At 47.6% G+C, this 20218-nt stretch overlaps 2 protein-coding genes across 8 annotated transcripts in view; both read left to right on the top strand.

The window, feature by feature from the left end:
- The window catches only part of UNC13B (unc-13 homolog B), a 219448-nt gene extending 204329 nt beyond the window's left edge, over positions 1-15119 (top strand). For 4 of the 6 annotated variants that reach the window (XM_042243292.2, XM_060409307.1, XM_060409309.1 and 1 more), the window contains 16 exons: positions 607-734; positions 1368-1453; positions 6477-6603; positions 6737-6833; positions 7067-7210; positions 7518-7595; positions 8065-8142; positions 8383-8471; positions 8708-8860; positions 8983-9106; positions 9216-9272; positions 9465-9545; positions 10495-10642; positions 12957-13049; positions 13226-13385; positions 13550-15119. In XM_042243292.2, coding sequence (XP_042099226.1) covers positions 607-734; positions 1368-1453; positions 6477-6603; positions 6737-6833; positions 7067-7210; positions 7518-7595; positions 8065-8142; positions 8383-8471; positions 8708-8860; positions 8983-9106; positions 9216-9272; positions 9465-9545; positions 10495-10642; positions 12957-13049; positions 13226-13385; positions 13550-13835 — 1929 coding nt within the window. In that variant the 3' untranslated portion in view covers positions 13836-15119. Of the gene's footprint in view, positions 1-606; positions 735-1367; positions 1454-6476; positions 6604-6736; positions 6834-7066; positions 7211-7517; positions 7596-8064; positions 8143-8382; positions 8472-8707; positions 8861-8982; positions 9107-9215; positions 9273-9464; positions 9546-10494; positions 10643-12094; positions 12152-12956; positions 13050-13225; positions 13386-13549 lie in introns of all 6 variants that reach the window. The other 2 variants (XM_042243290.2, XM_042243294.2) reach the window with 1 other exon arrangement.
- Positions 15120-15346: 227 nt separating this feature from the next.
- The window catches only part of LOC101109422 (phospholipid-transporting ATPase FetA-like), a 124746-nt gene continuing 119874 nt past the window's right edge, over positions 15347-20218 (top strand). For both annotated transcript variants that reach the window (XM_060409312.1, XM_060409310.1), the window contains exon 1: positions 15347-15410. The gene's annotated coding sequence lies outside the window, so the exon portion shown is untranslated. The remainder of the gene's footprint in view (positions 15411-20218) is intronic.

The following is a 20218-nucleotide window of genomic DNA, read 5'->3' as shown; positions in this document are numbered from 1 at the left end:
AGCTAGGCAAATAACTTCCAAATGCAGTTCTTTTCCCTAATGATTTTCAGGGGGCTAAGGGAGGTTTTGCTTCCCTGAGGGCTGGGCCAGCCTGCATGCTGCATCTGTTCTGTAGCTCCTGTAGAACTTGAAGGAACTTCTCAGTGCTGAGATGTACTTATGTGTGGTGGGGCAGTGGGTAATGTTAGAGGAGGGCCACCACTAGAATAAAAGAACTGCCAGTGGGGATCATGGGGATCACAGGGAACTAGACCTATTTAGACTGATGGGGCTGTTTACTTCAACCAGGAATTCACTATGCTCTTAGCTACTGGGAGAAGAAGGAAGGGAGACAGGCATCTTTATGTCTCCTGGACTGGTCAAGCTTATTAGAGCAATGCTCTGGAGCTTGGGAGAGAAGTTCTCAGGGACAGATTCTTTCTGTTCAAGGACCTCCCAGTGGTCACCACTCTGATAGAACGGGTGGTGGTATCTTGTGGAAGACAGGGTATAGGAAAGGAAGGGTGCCTGATTCTAAAGGAAGGGCCATAGCATCGGGAGGGAGAGAGGAAGACTCTCCATATTCTCCTCTGACTCTCACTATCTAACCATCTTCTCGGGAATAAGAATCAGGAGCTGCCTCCAGAAGAACAGGGGCCCAGCATTAGGAACCTGGATTTCTGGCCCAAACTCATCACACTCATTGTGTCAATCATAGAGGAAGATAAGAATTCCTACACCCTCGTTCTGAACCAGTAAGTATCACCTCAGTTGGCCTTTCTGTTTGGTGGTTGGTTTGTCCACCCGTCTAACAGCCTGTTTCTTTCCTGTCTCTGTGTGTTCACAGTGCCACCTCTTCCTCCTGTTCGTCCATCTGTCCCTCTGTCCCTTGTATCTGTCTGGGTAACTGTTTCTGGAGACAGGTGTGGAAACATAATGAGGGGCCCCGCCCAGACTGAGCCAGCCTCCCTGGAGAGTGACCTCTGGGAGTGGCTGCCCTCGGAGTCCCTGGGGATCCAGAGGCCAGGCGTGTATGTGTCCATCTGCTGTGAATAAAGAGGGCCTTCTGATGCCCAGCTTTTTGCTCCTTCTGCTCTAGCTTGTTTAGCCTGGGCTTGTCTTTCAGCCCTTCTCCTCTTGGCCAGAGTTCCCTGCCTTCTAGGCATCATCTCCCCTAGGGCCACCTTGCCTGAGGGGATCCTCTGCCCCAATGTGTCCCTCTGCCTACCGCTGGCCCTGGGTCCTTATTCTACAGTTGGAGCCTAGCCCTGTTTCCTAGGCTTCTCCTCTCTTCAATCTGACCTCAGATTGAATTAATCAAATCAAAGAATTAATCAAATCGAATGCCTCTGCCTTCTTCTCTGACTGTGTCTCCTTCCATCATCCAGGTTTCCCCAGGAGTTGAATGTGGGAAAAGTCAGCGCAGAAGTGATGTGGCAACTCTTTGCCCAAGACATGAAATATGCACTGGAGGGTAAGGGTGTGCCCATGGCAGTGGGCTGCAAACCCCTAGCCAAAGCACCTGCTTGCCATCCCTTTCTTCTCCCAGACAACTATACGTTCTAGGTGAACAGTGCAGTAAGAAACTAGAGAGATTCTAGGCATAGTGGGTGATAGGCCTCAGGAGACCTTGGGTGGGCAAAGCTTCAGCCAAAGGAGTAATGGAAATTGCTGTGTGGATGTAGGTTCCTCCTTCCAGCTCCAGAGCAAGTACCTATTTCACACTTTCCCAGCCCAGAGATCAACTCTTCCCGTGCTGGGTGTTCTCAAGTGGCTCACTCCCTAGAGAATGGCCTTATGACACTCCCCTTTACAGTTTTACAGAGTCATGGAACTTTAAATACATACGTAAGGTTATTTTCTCACACCATAGACTGCTTGGCCTGACTTTCTTTGAAAGTTGTTCTAGATTGGCATGACAAACCCAGAAAGATGCTTCTCTTCTCACTTCTTCCATGAAACCAGTTATTACTCATCTTGTTCATTCTGCTGTTCTGCTCATCTCGCACTTTGGCCCACAAAGATATCACTTCCCATCCGACCTTCCTGTGTCAGACCTTCCTGTTTCTACTCATCTGCGCTCACTCATTCAGTTGCATTTCCTGTTGCTGTATGTTATGTTAGTCATCTCCTCAGTCTGTTAAAGTGGACCTAGATGGAGGGGAGCAGTCTGGAGCAAGGACAGACCAGAGTCTGCTTGTGTTATTTGGGTAGGGTGGTAGGAAATGGGTAACCCTCTCAGACTTTTAAACTTTTGAGGTTTAGGAGCAGTAACTTTTGAGGTTGAAAGAAACCTTGCAGATCTGTGCTTAGTTTGAGACAGTCACGTCCTGTCCGTGCACACTCTGTAATTCTTCCCCAGAGCAGGCTGCCTCCTGTCCGCGCTGGGTCATGCCTGGGGCTGTACCCCATGCCTTAGCCAGTCAGGCCTCTGACTTGGTCACCTGTCCCTTTCCCCCAGGCAGCACGTGGTGAGTGCAACGAGGAGTGTTGCCCCAGTTCTTAAAGAACTCCAGCTGTAGTGAATTGGGGCAGGGGGCAGGGTGGCGGGGGCGGGAAGACAAGTACCTGTGAAAAGTGTATGGATTCCACAAGAGGAATAGTGTAAGGTTGGACAGAGGTTTTTCAAACAGAGGAAATAAGTAAAAGGGGGAAACGGCAAGAGGAGGGTGGAGGTGGGGGCAGGAGAGCGGCGTGCAGGGCTAGAACTCCAGGACTTCTACTTGCTGCCTGCCAAGTCAGCTCTGCTTTTATCAATTTTATATGAGGCTTTAAATGAAATTTCTTTCAAAAGGGGAATTCTGCTGATGTTTAAAAGAAACATAAAAGAGTTGAAAACTGCTTTAAAGAAAGAACTCATGTTGACCTGGTTTCAAATCTCAGTTTTACCACTTATTCCACAGTGTGTTCTTAGACTGAGCTACTTAATTCTTGTGAGCTCCCATTTTTATTCATCTATAAAATGGGAGTGATGATGGCATCTATTTCATTGAACTAATGAAGCAGCTGAGATGTATGTGACATACTTAGAATACTGCCTGACATTTATTAAAGGCTCATGAGCAGAGATGCAGTGTTAACACAATAGCATTTTTATAAGATTTTACCTCAGTGGAAAATGGGGGCAGGCAGAACAGGGAGAGACTGGAAGCTGGGTACAGACAATGTGATAGTTTATGGCAGGGGGATAGGCTAGAATTATAGCAGAGAACTTAGAGGAAGAATGGGCGTGGATAGACATTGGAAGGAAGCTGTGACAGGGCTTGGTGATTGTCAGGATGGCGAAGGGCAAGAGAAAGGGAGGGGTTTGGAGACCTGGTTGATAAAAGGATAGTGTTGACTGCTGCTGTTAAAATGCTACCATTCACTCAGCCTTTTTAAAGTCAACTTTATTGAGGTATAATATGCATAAAATAAAATAACACTCCAAGAGTACAATTTGGGGAGTTTTGACAAATACATACACCTGTGTAACTACTGTCCCAGTTATGATACAGAACAGAAAGTTTCTTCAGAAAATCCACACACTGTTCACCAAGCATATTGAGTACGTTCTTTGTGCCACATACTGTGCTAGTTGTTGAAAACCCAGTGAGATACATGAGACATAGTCCTAGCTGGTGAGAAGCTCAGATCAGCCTAGATAACAAACCTATAAATTGGCAGTTACAATTCAAACTTAAGTGCTACCAAGGGAATAAGCATTGGGTGCTGAGAATCGTATAACCCAGACCTGGAAAGAGCACCTGGGAGGGCTTTCTCTAGGAGGTGATATACTGACTGACACCTGAAGGATGATAGAACTTAGCTGGTGGGGAGGGAAGGCATTCGTGACAGGAAAGGGAGAGACAGACGTTTTAGGCAGAGGTTACAATATGTTCAGAGACTTGGGTTCTAGAGAGAGCTGGCATGCTTCGGGAACTGGATACAGTAATTCAGTGTGATTAACACTTTAGCGTGTAGGGGAAGAGATGCGTGAGAGGTGAAGACAGAGAAGCAGGATAAAGCTAGATCATACAGGAAGTTTTAAGCCATATTTAGGATTTTGGACTCTATCCTGAGGCAGTTGAGAGTCATTGAACAGCAACCCAGGTTAAACAAGGGATTAACATGACCACATTTTTAATATAGAAAAGCCACTTACTCTGGCTACCATATAGAGAATAGGTTGGAGGAGGACCAGATTGGAGACTATTATAGTAATACAGGTTGGAGATGGTGGTAATGAGACCTAGACAGGTACAAGTGTGACTATACAGAAATGGATAAATTCCAGAGAAGTTTTAGAGATGAAATTAACAGGGATTGGTGGGTTAAATGGATATGAATAGATAGGAAGAAGGAAGACTTGAAGATGATGCTCAGTACTGAACAAGAGGTGAAGATGTTACGATAGCAAAAGATGGTGACTAGAGTTAAACCCAGGCAAAGTGAGATGTTTCATCAAAGACTTGAACAGACATTACCAGAACCAGAGAGAAATCTGGGGGAGATGTCAGCAGTCTGATAGCTGAAATCACGAGGCTGAAAGAACTGTCCAGGGAGAAAGATGAATGGAGGGAGGAACATGGAAGTCTGGGGCAGGAGAAGGTTTAGATACTCAATTGCCCCTTTTTAACAGATCAACCATCCTCTAACACCCCTGGCCCCCAACAACAGCCTCAAGTAACTACTGGAGCATGACTCCATGAGACTTGTTAAGTGTGGCCAGTGTTTCATCCAGAGAAGGCAATGGCAATCCACTCCAGTACTCTCGCCTGGAAAATCCCATGGGCGGAGGAGCCTGGTAGGCTGCAGTCTATGGGGTCGCACAGAGTGGGACATGGCTAAAGCGACTTAGCAGCAGCAGCAGTGTTTCATCATTCATCCTGTTAGGTTTTGTACCATAGAAGTTAATTAGAAATTAGGGATTGAGGCCAGAGTACAGATTATGGATTGACAGAGAAAGTGAGAATTCTCTGCAAACGCAGTAGCTTGAAGGTCCCTAGAAGAAAAGAATCAGGTAGCTCTGAAGGGATGGAGCAGCACTGCCCCTTCTCCCAGTGGGTTGTTGACCAGAAAGGAGAGAGGGCCCTCCTGGTGGTTCCTTCTTATGTTTCTAGGTTCTTGGCCTGGTTTAAGGACAGCAGGGTGGGAGAGAAGGGGGAGGCCCTGGGAGGGTCTCTTTGGTGTCCCTGACTTTTTCACTTTCTGTGTTGCTCATTGGCGTCTCTGCTCTGTCACAAGCCTCCACTGTCATTCGTATACGAAAAGTCCTCTTTCTGGGTGGTAAGCACTTTTGGTTGTTGTCCCTATACCTCTAGTCTTACTCCTTTTTCCTCTTCTCTGGCTCACTGCTTCATAGAAGAGTCTGCAAATGCAACCTCGGGTTGAGGCGGTGCTGCCTTCAGTGCCGGGAGATGACATTCCTGGGACAAAGGAGCCTTTTGAGGCTGAATCCCAGTCTCCCGTTTCCTCCTTGGGTGTCTGCTGTACTGATTGACAAGGGCAGACTGGCTGTTCTATCTTGACATGGAGGAGCATCACCCGTGGCAACTCGGAGTTGAGCAGTAGTGTTCCCGAGGACAACGACCTTCCCCTCCCTGTCACTCAGTACTCTCCCCATTTTGCTTGCTTTCACCATTATGTTATATGTAGGCACAGAGTTGGCTTTTATTATTCAAACAAAATTAATGCTTCATCTCTAAAGGGGGTAGGTGAAGGAAACCTGTGGGTATGGCCAGTGCTCTAGACTCTCTGGGCAAGCTGTTGGTGATCTTTATCCTAGATTTTCCAGAAGCCTCTGCAGACTTGGCTGTATAACCTTTCACATAAGCATCCCATTTCCTGTAGCAGGATGGCTCTTTCATCTGGCTGTGTTTCCATGGTTTCCACACTGACTGATTTCATACTTCTCCGAGAGTTCATTTTCCAGTGTTTCAGCTCTGCTCTGGCACCGTCCAGTTTACCTCAGGATTCTGTTACGCTGTGGCTGCTCAACTGCTCTTCCTGTTAGCTTGGGCCCACTTTGGTTTTCCCTGTCTCTGTGTGGCTGTCAGTAACCCATGTATGTCATGTATGACTGCTCATCTCTGCATTTAAGTCCATCTGAGGAAATGGCTCAGCTACTAGGATTAGTAAAGCCCTGGAAGATAAAGCGTAAAGTAAAGTGTCATCCCTCTCATGTCCTGGGCCGTTTCCCCAGGTCAGCCTTAGCGCCCATATCCTTTTCTCCCCTTCTTCACCAGTGGCCGGTATCTCGCTTGTACTTCCAAAAGCCAGCACAGGAAGACTGTGGGCCTTATCTGGGTGTCTGACTTAGCCTCTAAAGGAAGATTTGGGTCAGGCTTTTAGCAGAATACTCACTGCTAGGGGGAGGTGGCTGTGGGGAGGTGCTGGGAAGTCACCCTTCTTCTAAGACATCTGATAGCGCCACCCAACTGGATCCGCCTTGGGAAAGCTCAGGAAGCATGGCCTGCACTGCTGGTACCTGACCCCGCCTCTCTCCCCCCAACCAGAGCATGAGAAAGACAGGCTGTGTAAGAGTGCTGACTACATGAACCTGCACTTCAAGGTGAAGTGGCTCCACAATGAATACGTGCGGGATCTGCCTGCCCTCCAGGGCCAGGTGCCCGAATACCCAGCGTGAGTCATCATGTGGGGGGCTGCAGAAGGAAGGGGGGCTCAGGGGCTGGGCACTGCCAGTATCCTTGCTCTCAGGCACATGGCAGCTGCCAACCACTAGCTCCAACCCCTCCATCTTCCTGCCTGGCTGCAGATGGTTTGAGCAGTTTGTCCTGCAGTGGCTGGACGAGAATGAGGATGTGTCTTTGGAATTCCTGCGTGGGGCCTTGGAACGAGATAAGAAGGATGGGGTAAGTCAGGGGCTTGAACTTCACAGGTGTCTAGCCGGGTCTCCCAGCAATTAGCTGTCAGCAGGGGTTCCTGGGCTGTAGCCGGGATGGCCGTCCCTGCCTGGTGGAGTCCATACGGAGAGCTGTCCAGAGCCATGGAGCCACCCTTGCTGTGCAGAGAGCCCTTCAGACCCTTACATACTTGGGACGAGGTAGCAGCTGCAGATGATGACCCTGTGTGTGGCCTTCCTTAGTTCCAGCAGACATCAGAGCACGCACTCTTCTCTTGCTCTGTGGTGGATGTCTTCACACAGCTCAATCAGAGCTTTGAGATCATCCGGAAATTGGAATGCCCAGACCCCAACATCCTTGCGCACTACATGAGGAGATTTGCTAAGGTACCATGACCCTCCTACCCTTTTCCCCTTACTCCATGACACTCACAGCCTATCTACAGACATGAGATCAAGCCCTCTTTGTGATGGCCTTTGGGTACAGCCTGGCATCACCCCATGCTCCTTTACTTGAGTCTGGGGCAGATAGGTGGGTTTGTTTCAGTGGGATAGAGAGGGAGATTGGTCCCCTACTTTGAGATTCCTCTTTATGTACATGTTGTTACTGTTCTGGGAGAAGTGTGACCCCAGGTACGATCCTCATGGGGAAAGCTAAGGGTCCCCTCTCCTTCTTCTTCCCCTTTCTTCTCAGACCATCGGGAAGGTGCTCATGGAATATGCAGACATCTTATCAAAGAACTTCCCAGCTTACTGCACAAAGGAGAAAATGGTGAGGGCCAGGCTTTTTGCTTTTGAAACTATCCTCAGGGCTGAGAATGGGGTGATGCTCCTGACTTGTGACTCCCAGCAGAGCTGTGCTTGAGATTATGCCACAAAATAACAAGAACCTGATAAGGAGTTCTTTTGAGCCTCCATTTGGTAATTTATCCTCTACTGAGCTAGAGACCCTTTGCTTAGGCTTTTTTTTTTTTTTAATACATTCAGAGAGTTATAAAGGGTAATCCCATGAATACCTGGGGCCCCCCTATTCAGGGTTAGAGCAGAAACATTTGCTTCTAGTCTTCCTTTAAGGAGAGCTGTCAGCATTGCTTCCAGATCTCAGTGCTTAGGGAGAGACAGGTATAACATGTGCTATAAATTCCCTGTGGTTTTTGGAGTCATGTGATAGAGGCAGGGGCCCTAGATTGAGTTCTGTGCTGAATGGAGCTAAGACTTAACACTTCTGTCTGTCCCCACAGCCTTGCATCCTGATGAACAACATGCAGCAGCTGAGGGTGCAGCTGGAGAAGATGTTTGAGGCCATGGGAGGCAAGGAGGTAGGTCTGAGGTTCAGGGTTGCTGCATTCTCCCTTTGTTCCTGAGCTCCTCAGCCATAGAACTCTGCCCTCTCCTGACTGGGTTTAGACCTGAAGTTTAGCTTGGGATTTGGACTGGTTTTAGCTGAGAGATTTGAGTAGGCATTGGGGTAGAGGCCCCAGGAGGGAGGGGTTGGGGCACAGGAGGGGAGAAAAGCCTAAGAGAACCAGCTTAGCCAAGCCTGCCTCCTGTGGATATAGCTGGACCCTGAAACTGCAGACAGTCTGAAGGAGCTTCAGGTGAAACTGAATACAGTTTTGGATGAGCTCAGCATGGTGTTTGGAAACAGGTCAGTGGCCCCAGAACACACAGCCCTCAGAGCCAGGTGTGGTGCCTGGCCAGTCCCAGAGCCCCTGTCCCACTGGCCTCCGCCCAGCGCACCTTTGTGCATCTTCCTCTCTTCCTGCCGGCCTGCCCTGTCGGGGCTGCACCACGTGTGCACTTGGGTGGGACCGAGCAGCTGGAGCTGCTTAGAGCCCGTGTGTGTGGGGGTCGAGGAGGGCTGCACTGTGGGCACATGTGTAGTTTCCAGGTGCGGATTGACGAGTGTGTGCGACAAATGGCTGACATCCTGAGCCAGGTGCGGGGCCCAGGGAACGCGTCCCCCAACACAAGGGCCTCGGTGACTCAGGATGCAGACAGTGTGCTCCGGCCTCTCATGGACTTCCTGGACGGCAAGTGAGTATAGCACCCAGCATAGTCCTGTAGGGACGAAGCAGGTAGAGGCAATCAGAGGAGCTGCTCAGGGAGGGGGCCTCTCGAGCACTCACCCCATCCTGACCTGTGGCCTGGCCCTGCAGCCTCACACTTTTTGCCACTGTGTGTGAGAAGACGGTCCTGAAGCGGGTACTGAAGGAGCTCTGGCGGGTGGTAATGAACACAGTGGAAAGGATGATTGTTCTGCCTCCACTTACTGACCAGACGGTAAGGACAGCTCCTTTCCACTTCCTCCTGCTGTGTCTCCCTTACCCAGTTCCCTGCTTCCTGATGGAGTTTGCAGTTCTCTGCTCTGAATGATTCTCTCTCTGCCTAGGGCACCCAGCTAATCTTCACTGCTGCCAAGGAGCTGAGCCAACTTTCCAAACTCAAGGTACTCTGGATACGTGGGGTCCTTTTGCAGTCAGATGGGAGGGGCAGGGGTTGCCTGGGAGAGGGGAAATCCGAGCTCTGAAGACTGAAGAGGAGAAGAAGGAGAGGGGCATGCAGCTGTGGGCTGACAAGTGGGGGACTTTCATGACGGCCACAAACTGTCCTGATGTTGTTGCTTTCTCTGGGGCTCCAGGACCACATGGTGCGAGAGGAAACACGGAATCTGACTCCAAAGCAGTGTGCTGTCCTTGACCTCGCCCTGGACACCATCAAGGTGGAGGATCCCCTCCTCCATACTGCCTTCCTACCCTACCCTCTTGGTCCTGGCATTCCGCTTGGTCAGATTAGGGGTCCCTCAGGCTGTTGCCACCCCGCATCCAGGAGAGAGTGGGTTTTGTGTCTGTATCTTTCTCTGTTACGTCCACATTCCTCTTGGGAGCAACCAAATGGTACCTCCTGTGTGGCCTCAGGTGAATCACCAAAGACCTGGAACATTTATTCTTGGCTTCTGAGGACACATCAGTTCACTTAGTAACTTCATTGTCATTCTGGAATATTTCCCACTGGGAATTAATCTTCCAGATCCAATATCCCAGATCGGGCTAACCTCTTCATTTATGTTTAAAATAATTTGGGTTTCAAAGGGTATTTTTTTCCCCTACAATGCATTCATTTATTCAACCAGACAACATGTGTTTAGGCACTATACACTAGGAAGGATGCAGAGAAAATCAGATATGGTTCCTGCATCAGGATACTCTGGTATAATTTGATGATAACCAGACTATCATCTGGTATAAGGTGGTAATAAGGCAGGTACACATGGGCTGTGATTCAGGGCACTGGGGACAGACGTAGGTCATAGGTATAAAGTGCTCTAAGGGTTCCCAAGGGTAAAGCACCACTTCTGACTGAAAAGCTTCTGCCTGAAAAGCTTCTGTCCCGTATCTGTGCCTGTCCATATAGATTCATCCATCAGACAGCACATCCAGAAGTATGGCTATCCGTTACCACTCCTGCTAGATACTCACATAAGACTCTGCACCTGAGAGACTGTGACCCTGGCTCTGTGTGGCATTCCTGATCTTGTTTATTGAATGACTCCCTGTCCTCTTCTGGCATCTTTGCTGGCCTGTGCTTGGATGTCCTTTCTCTGAGGATATTGTTGGGGAGCTGCCTCTCTGAAGGGGGATGACGCAGTAGCAGTTATTCTTGTCTTTCAGCAATACTTTCATGCCGGAGGCAACGGGCTGAAGAAAACCTTCCTGGAGAAGAGCCCAGATCTGCAGTCCCTGCGCTATGCCCTATCTCTGTACACACAGACCACAGACACCCTCATCAAGACCTTTGTGCGCTCACAGACTGCCCAAGGTAAGGCCCAAGGATTTGGGGTCCCCACTCTCCTCCCTGCTATGTCTCTGCCCCTAGGGAGTCAGTCTCCTGTAGCCCTCAGGGAGGCTCCAGGTACTTCTCCAGAAAGCCCTTCACATATAGACATCAGGATTTTCTTGATGGACCCCAATACTTACCCCTACCTACCCCAGACTCATACCAGATAGGAATCCCAGAGATCTGGGAGATGTGCCTGAGCTTTCATTTCCCAACATCACCTGGCCAGTGCATGTATGTTGACCTCAAGCAGGATACCCTGTTTGATAGGGAAAATGTGTGAGGAAGCCTTGAGAATGAGTGGTTAAGATACTCACGAAGTCTTATAGCTTTGGGAGCCAAAGATTTCCCAGATTCTCCAGTGTGAATGAGAAGAAGACTAAGAGGGGTGATCTGTGGGAGTACTTGAAAGGAGGGTACGGATCACAGGGCTGTACAGACCTGAGGTTCCAGCCTCATGTATGATGCTAGTGCACGGGGCACCCAGGCAGCTGGTTCCCTCCCAATGATTTTCAGTTCTCAGAACCCCTCCCTGTCTCCAGGCAGGCCCATCCATAACAAAACACATCTGCACAAACACGGCTCAGACTGAAATTTAGACCCTGACCCTGAGGAGGTCCTCCTGGGAAGGACCTTCAAGGTGCAATCATTAATTGCTCCTTCCAGGGAAACCTAGGCATGCTGCCTGGAGGAGTGAACCTGGCAGGGGCCTGGGGGTGGGAAGGCTTAAGCCTTACTGAGCTGTGAACTGACCCAGATTGGAAGAGGGTGGGAATCTAAGCAGTTAGGATGGGGTTGATGGAAGGTGAAAAAATGCAGGGGAACCTGCAATACTATTTCATTTTCCACGTGTGTTCTTATTTCAAGCCCAGAGTGAGAAGAAAGAGCAAAAGGAGTTATGAGCCTTGCTCAGCAAGATAGGGGGATCTTTCACAGAGATGAGTATGTGTAAAGGCCCATAACATCAGAGAGGCTAGGAGTTAATCTAAAAGGTTTTTCAGAGACACTGAGCTTTGAGCTAGATAGAAAGATGAGGCGAGGCTGGACTGGGCACATAGGAAGTAAGACCAGGCAAGAGTGGTGACCACAGGGAGTCTGCAGTTGTGTGTGTGTGTTCTACCCACTGCTTTGTCATTTAAAGCGTAGGAAATTAGAGCCTACAGCTTTCTCTATTGTGTTCTGCCGGTCTCAGAAACTTGCTGTATTTTCTACTGCCTCTGTCTGTGATTTCATTGATGTGCAAACTGTTAAGTATAATTTGGAGCATTCACTGGCCCCAGTTCTTAGACTTCTCTCTGCACTCTGCTCCATCTCTGTGCTCCCTCAGAATATGTGTAGAGCTGCTCTGAATGCCTGTGAACTTCTTAGACTCTAACTGATTCTTCTTTCTCTGTCCTACTGCTGCTACCTCTTGACTTGCCTGTCCTCACTCAGTGCATGATGGGAAAGGTATTAGGTTTACTGCTAATGAGGACATTCAGCCGGAAAAGGGTATGTTATACACCGTGCAGATGTGAATCTAATACGGGCTAACACTGTCCCCTGTGAACTTAAATGAGCTGCTTCAGGTGGGGCTGAGGGAACCAGATATCAAAGGTCAGAAGTTCTATCCCAAGTCTCAGAGATAGGCAGTGTATTTGTACAGTCCGAGATGGGGTTAACAATAGTTGTCTTCAGAATTCCCCCACCTCTCCATCTGAGGACAAAAAAAATTTTATCTGGGGTACAGGGTACTGGGGTTTTCCCAAAATAAAGTGAAGCCTCTACTAAGGGGAGCCTGCAGATTGGCCAGGGGGCACGGGAGAACTGTGTGTGGAGAGGTCCAGGTTTGAGTAAGAAGAAGTCACTGTTTGCAGGGCAGCCCATAGGTGGGAAGGTGCTGCATTGGGCTAGATGGGATCCGCATTGTTCTGCTGAGAAACCATGGGGTGGACACAATTCTCAGACTAAAATATAGGATGGCAGCACTGTCCTTTCCCAACATCTTTCAATGAAAAATTCTTCAGCCCAGGAGATAAGAGAAGTTTGGAGAACCTGAGAGATTCCAGCTGTAGTTTTGGAAGAAGTTTCACCAAAAATGTTGTCACCCTGACTTGTATTTTTATACACAGCCTCATTCTTCATCCCCTTTCTTTTCCTTTCCCTGTGGCTCGCATCCCCATAGCTTCTGTGGGTGACTGCTTCTTGCTTTAGGGTGTAGGATAGTAGCCTCCCAGCTCTTGGTTTTACCTGGAGTAACTGGGCCTAAAGTCTTCAAGTTCTCCAGTAGGGAACCATCTGTCCCTCTGCCTGCCAGGGTCCGGTGTGGATGATCCTGTGGGAGAAGTCTCTATTCAGGTGGACTTGTTTACACATCCTGGAACTGGGGAGCACAAGGTCACAGTGAAAGGTGAGTGGCATGGATGCACAGGCTTGAGACCTTTTCTTGCCCAGTGGCCCTATCAGTCAAAGGCACTGCTTATCCCAGTCCTTCAGCTTAGCCCTCCTCCAAGGGGAATCCCACTTGGGGGCTCAAGAACTGGGAATGCGTGATGGGTTGCCTCACAGGTTTCCATGTTTGTGTAGTGGTGGCTGCCAATGACCTCAAGTGGCAGACAGCAGGTATGTTCCGGCCCTTTGTTGAAGTCACCATGGTTGGCCCTCACCAAAGCGATAAAAAGAGGAAGTTCACAACCAAGTCAAAAAGTAACAACTGGGCTCCCAAGTACAACGAGACGTTTCACTTGTAAGTTATGGTTGGGGGATCTAAAGAACTTTGGGATGGGGGTGATCTGTGGAGTAAGAATTAAGAGAGGAGAGAAGGGATGGGCTGGATGGTGTCTGGGGTGAATTCATTTGAGGACGCCCTCATCTCTGGTCTCCTATCTTCCATCTGCCCTGTCCTCACAGCCTCCTGGGAAATGAAGAGGGGCCAGAAGCCTATGAGTTGCAGATATGTGTGAAGGATTACTGCTTTGCCCGGGAGGACCGTGTGCTGGGGCTGGCTGTGATGCCTCTGAGGGATGTGGCAGCCAAGGGCAGCTGTGCTTGCTGGTGCCCCTTGGGTCGGAAGATCCACATGGATGAGACAGGCGTGACCATTCTCCGGATTCTGTCTCAGAGGAGCAATGATGAAGTGGCCCGGGAGTTTGTGAAGCTCAAATCGGAGTCTCGTTCCATGGAGGAGGGGAGCTGAGCACCCAGGCTCCTGTGCCAACCAGAGGGCACCAGTTCCACAAGCCAGGGATAATGGGAGTTACTACATAGTCATCTTAGATCCTCAGTCAAGAGGCTGATTCATTCAGTTAGGAAAGTGTAAGGGAAAATCTGGTGGTGCAAGTGTGGCTTTTCACAGAAGGGGTCTGAATCCCTGACCAGCAGGTCTGTGGTGCTAGGAGCTGGGCTGTGGGGCTTACCACACAGGGAGATTTTTTCATGGAGGGGAAGACATTTCCGAGAGTGTCAGCCATTCTTGGTAGAGATCCTTCCACTCCCACACCCCTTTTCTCCCCCTCTCCATACCACACCTAATCCAGTTAGATCCATATGTACCAATCATTAGAGGAACACGTTTAGAGGGCCTGGAGCTTTTGCCTAATTAGGTAAGTAATCCGTTGAGTCTACAGGTAATTGCTGAGCCCTGTAGTCTGAACTGGAGTATGGCCAGGGCAGGAACACACAGAATAGAATGCAGACCATCCCTTGAGCAGAACCCAGCAGTGTAGAGTAGCTCAAGTGAGTACAGGGCATTGAGACTGAACAAGATACCTTTCAGCAATGAGCTATGCTAATCCCTTCCCCCAGATTAGCTCTCATGAGTAGAACCAGGTTCACATGGTGCTTCAGAGGCCTGAGCAGAATTTCTTTGGAACCCAAGCACCAGGGGCCACCTGCCCAGGAGTCTCCCTACCTCACTCCTTTAGGAAGGGGAGTGATGCTTCAGGACATGAGAGGCTGTTAAGTATACATATCTGAGAGCTAGCTGAAGAATCCAGGAGAGAGGGCTTCTTCATAGATAAGCCCTGAACAAAGCCAGAAATTGTGGAAATCAGTCTAGAAGGAGTCCTATTCAGCTATGGCCACTGCCTTCTGGTGGTCCTTCCCCTTGCAGACAGAATCCAGCCTTTGTCCTCACTCCCTTTCATTTAGGTCAGCTGCTGTCCCCCTCATAAACCATTCAACTCTACAGAAGGAACTTAGACTGTGATCCCTCTGTACAGGCTAGATTGGGGGTGGAGGGATGGGGAGCAGAGGGGGAGGGGGGCTCAACACTCCCGGGGAGTTGTGGACTTCCCAGGCCCTTGCCCACAGATGTGACATGATCCTTCAGTATCCTCCTAGCAGCCTTTTGGACTTCTCGAGGACTCTGCATTAGCCATTACATGAAACAAGAAACGAAGCATCTTTGCTGTTTTAAATTGTATGTGCCATTGTCACAAGAAATTATTGACTAGTCTGTAATAAATTATCTTGTAGCAGCCTTTGGGATCTGGTAATTCCAGTAAAGTGTGGAAAGCTGTAGAAATGACTTTCTAATATAATGATAGATTTAGACCAGCGGCTCTTTCCTCCTCTCTGCAGTCACAAGCGGAGGAGCCTAACACAGCTAGGGGAAAGGACAGATTTCTGAGAAAGGGGGCGTGGTGGGCGGCGGAAGTGAGGAGGAGGGGTGTGGCGGGAGGCGGGGCTCTCTCTGGGCTCCCGGGCACCTGCGCAGAAAGGTGCGTTAAGATGGCGGTCGTTCCCTGGAGTCGACGGCTGCGGAGCGATGGTGAGAAAGAGGCACCCGAAGGTGGCGCCCGAGGAGAGGTTATCACCTTCTCCCTCCCAAGACTGAAGAAATTGTACCCCTCATATCGTACTCTGTATTTCCCAGTAGCTGTCTGTCTTTATGCTTTCTTGTAAACTGTTCTCCCAATCCTCCACATCCCCATACTGGAATATGGGTTTCCTAGATGCTTCAGAGACTTATCTGCCCAGATACCTAACAGAGGGGATCTTACCCCACAAATTCCTTCCAGAGGGTATCTGTTTGTCTAGTTAATAAAGCAGATATCCCCCAGTCAAGGTACATTCCTACTAACTCAAGGAGTTTTCTGTCCACTTTTCCCGCACTGTCCACAGAGTCTCTGAGAAGGAAGCCGTGAATCCTATACCAAATTTGACTTGAAAGTGGGACGTTTGCTATCATTTCTCTCTCATATGGAGCAGGAAACCTACCCCGTAAGGAAAAGTACAAACTCTGGCTGATAGCCTACAAAAGACTTCCATATTTGAATTAGTAACTAACTTTTAAAAAACATTTAACATTTTAAAAATGCATATTTCCTGCTTTGGGGGAAAAACTGTTAATTCATGTACCCAAAAAGTGACAGGTGGTTGGAGCTCAGAAGCAACTAGCAAATTAGTTTTCTACAGTTTATATAGACTCCAGGGACTTCTCTGGTGATCCAGTGGTTAAGACTTTGCTTCCAATGCAGGGGGAATGGGCCCAGGAACTAAGATCCTGCATGCCACAAGTAATGCTCGCCCCCTGCCTAAAAGCACTGAGTAGACTCCATTATTCCTTATTTTGTCATACTGGATTTTACATTATTTACCTGGTGCCTGGGAGGCATTTGAGTTTATAATCCCTGATGTAAGACTTTGGGTAATTTTCTGTACCCATACTCTACTCTGAGCTCTTAATGGAAACTAAAATCCAAAGAGGCTGCATATATGTTTAGGTTATCTTTGGTTTCTGTGATACCCTGATTAGTATCAGAGATCATACTAGTAGTTAAAACCCAGGGTGAAATCTGTATTAAAGAGTTCTTCATAAGAGAATTCAGTCAGAAAAACTGCAGATGGCTTCTTGGTGCATTTAATCTTGAAGAAATCATGTGACAGCTCCTCTCTGGTGGAGTCAGGCTGAGAAACAAGATGCTGTTTCTCTGAACACCTGGTTTTGAAAGGGCCTGACTGGTCTGTACTGAAAGTGATGTCTCAAAAGTGCTGTCTCCTTCACTCCAGACCACACAGATGGTAACTGTCCTCTCTGTGGAAAATACCAAACCTTGTAGTATCAAGAGTTGGAGGTATTCTGCAGACTGTATCTAATCAGAAGTGGAATAGAAGTACCTTTAAGTGGGTTTTTTTAAAAAAGCAAAATCATTCCTATCAGCATAAGTGTGTAATTCATCTAGTCATTGTGACTATTTGGGCTAGCTCCGTGAATGAACCCTGCCCCCCCCCTTTCTTGAAGCAGCATGGCTAAGCTAAAGAAGCAACATGGAGTAGTGGAGGGAAGTGGGAGTCAGAAAACTTGAACAGGAGCCTCCACTCTGCAACATACTAGTCAGGGGACCTTGACTTTGAACCTTTCAGAGGCTGTTGCTTGCATCTGTTAAACAGACTATGCATCCTGCTGTGTTTACCTCAGAGGGATCAAATGGGCTTTTTAAAATTGGAAAGCACTTTGAAAACTATACATTTTCTTTGTATAAGGGATTATTATCATTATTACAGATGATCCTCTGAGCTCTGATAACTTCCAAGGAATTTGTCTTTCTGTGTCCTGGATTCAAAATCAATAAATATGTGCTGTGTGTATCATATGTACCAGGTACTCATCTAGGCATGGAGCCTAGTATTGAACAAAGCAAAGCCCATATGAATTTAGGAATGAGTAATCATATTGAGTGCCTATTAGGTACCCAGTGCAGTATCACAGCCTGGTGGAATAGTAGGCAGAGTTTAGATGATGAACCTAGGTCTGCAGCTGTATAGCTGTGAGAGTGTTTCCCTGTGTGAGCCTGAACCTTCCTATCTGTAAAGTAAGGTGGTTAGACAAGGTAAAGTCTTCCCTGGTGCCTCAGTCGGTAAAGAATCTGCCTGCAATGTGGGAGACCCAGTTTTGATCAGTGGTTTGGGAAGATCCCCTGGAGAAGGGATTGGCAACTTGCTCCAGTATTCTTGCCTGGAGAATTCCATGGATAGAGGAGCCTGGTGGGCTATATAGTCCATGGGGTCACACAGAGTCGGACATGACTGAGTGATAACATGGCTTCTGTAGTGACTCAGACAGTAGAGAGTCTGCCTGCAGTGCAGAAGACCTGGGTTCAATCCCTGGATCAGGAAGATCCTTGGAGAAGGGAATGACTACACACTCCAGTATTCTTGCCTGGAGAATTCCATGGACAGAGGAGCCTGGCGGGCTACAGTCCATGGAGTTGCAAAGAGTCAGACATAACTGAGTGACTTTCACTTCAGACAAGGTAAAGTCTAAGGTTCTCTTGAGCTAAAATTTGTTTGTTTGGAGATTAAAATTGCTCACTTTCCCTGCAATGAGTTTATTGTCCTGCCAGGATGGTCAGACTAACAGAGCCAACCAGTCTTAGAACTACAAGAACAACAGAGTGCCAATGTCACTTGAGATTCAGCAGAATAGTAACAGCAGTGTTGCTCTGTGGGTAATAGAATGCTTAGACTTCTTGGGACACCATGTAGACATGGAAAGATGGAAAGCTTCAGAAAGAGGAGAGGAAGGAAACTTGATTGAAGACACTAGAAATTTAATGAGTGGAAGAACAAAGGAGAAGAACATGCCATTTATTGTTTTTCTAGTGTATCAGTCAAGAGTCCTTGTAGGAAAATAATTGGTGGTTTCAAAAGAATTTAATTGAAGAAGAGTTTAACCAAAGGATGATTTACGGACGTATGATCATTGTTAACAAAAACTAAAAAGAAATGATGAAACCCAACAGTGGGAATCAGTAGCACTCCTAGGCCTCAAGGGTAAGAAAGGGGAGTGTTGTTGCTAGGGCCCAGTGAGACCTACAATTTGGGAGACTGTCTGACAGGAAGCTATAGCCATAAGTGTTACGCAGCTGTTATAAGGACTTAGACAAGGCAGCAGGAAAGTAGAGAAATAATCCCCTAACCTTTCTCTTCTTGGCCTCTGGTCTCCAGCTCGTACCTGCAATTGACAAAACCCAGACAGAAGCCAGGGGCAAGGTAGTTTGGATAATGTAGTTCATTGAGGTCAGCTTCCCAGAGCAGAGCAGAGGGAGTTGGCTGGAAGGAGGCCCAGCAAACAGAATAACCAGCATACAAGATATCTAGGGGAGGAAAAGTCACCACTATGGACTCTTTCCAAGGAAGTTATCCCTCTGTTTAAATTCAAAATCTACTCTTAGGCTTAGTCTGTTTAGCTGTCATTGTCCAATATTTCACTCAGTCCATGGAAATGGCGGTAGTATTTCCTTTGTCCTAGAGCGATTGTGAGGGGCCTGTGATATGACACATGCAAGTGCCTAGCACATGCTGGAGGCTCAGTGTTTAGTTCCTTCCTTAATGCATGTGCCTCAATGGCTCCTTGGCTGAAGTGCTTTTCCAGTCAAGGCTTCAGAGGGTTGCTGGAACTGAGTGAATGAAGGGGAGAATACCAGGAGATGAAGTCAGAACACTGTAGCCCATTGTAATGACTTTGGCTTTTAATCAGAGTAAGGTAGGAAGTCATTGGGAAGTTGTGTAACTTCTGATATCAGGATTCCTATTATTCACTAGGGCATCACTTGTTCATTTAAAAATATTTATTTAGAACATACCACATGCTATGTACTGTTTTAGGCACTGGAGATGCATTGATATGTAGTCCCTACCCTCAAGCATAATGTGGTCTTTAAAGGAGACAGATGACTTTAACTTAAATATAATATAAAGATATGAGTAAACATAGAAGCTCATAATAAGGACATCATCTTTGGGGCATCTGAAAGGCTTCCTGAGCATGATGATGTAAATTCAATCTTTCCTGTAGAATTTAGCCAAGTCTAAACAGAGGGAAATGAAGTGCTAGGGGTTTGGAGTGACATGTGTACTTGGGTTTAAAAAAAAAAAAAAGCTGGTGATGAGCTAGAAATTGCAGGAAGCTTATATCACTGCATTTTGGCTTTGTGTAGGACAATGGTTAGAGATAAAACAGAGAAGTAAACAGAGGCCAGATCATGAAGAATTTATCCTAAAGGCAATGGTGGGTTTTTAAGCAAAATGGTATAAGTCACTCTGGCAAGATGAAGAAGAGTCAGTTGAAGTGGGGTTTAGATGGAAGGTGGGAAGGTGCAAAACTGCTGGAGACTATGAGGCTAATAATGGTGGCCTGAACTTAAGTAGAAGCTTTGGGGACAGTGATAGAGGACTATTCCAAGTTAACGTTTTATTAATGAGGGAGAAAGTACAGAGCTTCATGATTGATTGTTAAGTGGGAGAATGAAAGAGCATTGTCAGAGATGACTCAGATATCTGGCATGGGCTACTAAGTAAATAATAAGACTAGTAATAAATGTCCAAAGACAGGAAATATAAGAGAAAGCACAAATTTGGGGTGTGTGGGAGGTTGAGAATAGAGGTGATAATATCAGTTTTGTAAATGTAGATTTTGCATGGTAAAATGCATGTTATGTTACGTATACCATTTGAAAGTGTACAATTACATGACACTAAGTACATTCAGAAAACTAAGATCATGACATCTGGTCCCATCACTTCATGGGAAATAGATGGGGAAACAGTGTCAGACTTTATTTTTGGGGGCTCCAA

This window comes from Ovis aries, chromosome 2, assembly GCF_016772045.2.
Source record: "Ovis aries strain OAR_USU_Benz2616 breed Rambouillet chromosome 2, ARS-UI_Ramb_v3.0, whole genome shotgun sequence".
Taxonomy (NCBI): domain Eukaryota; kingdom Metazoa; phylum Chordata; class Mammalia; order Artiodactyla; family Bovidae; genus Ovis; species Ovis aries.
The sequence above is the reverse complement of the archived record's forward strand: the minus strand, read 5'-3'. Positions and strand labels throughout refer to the sequence as shown.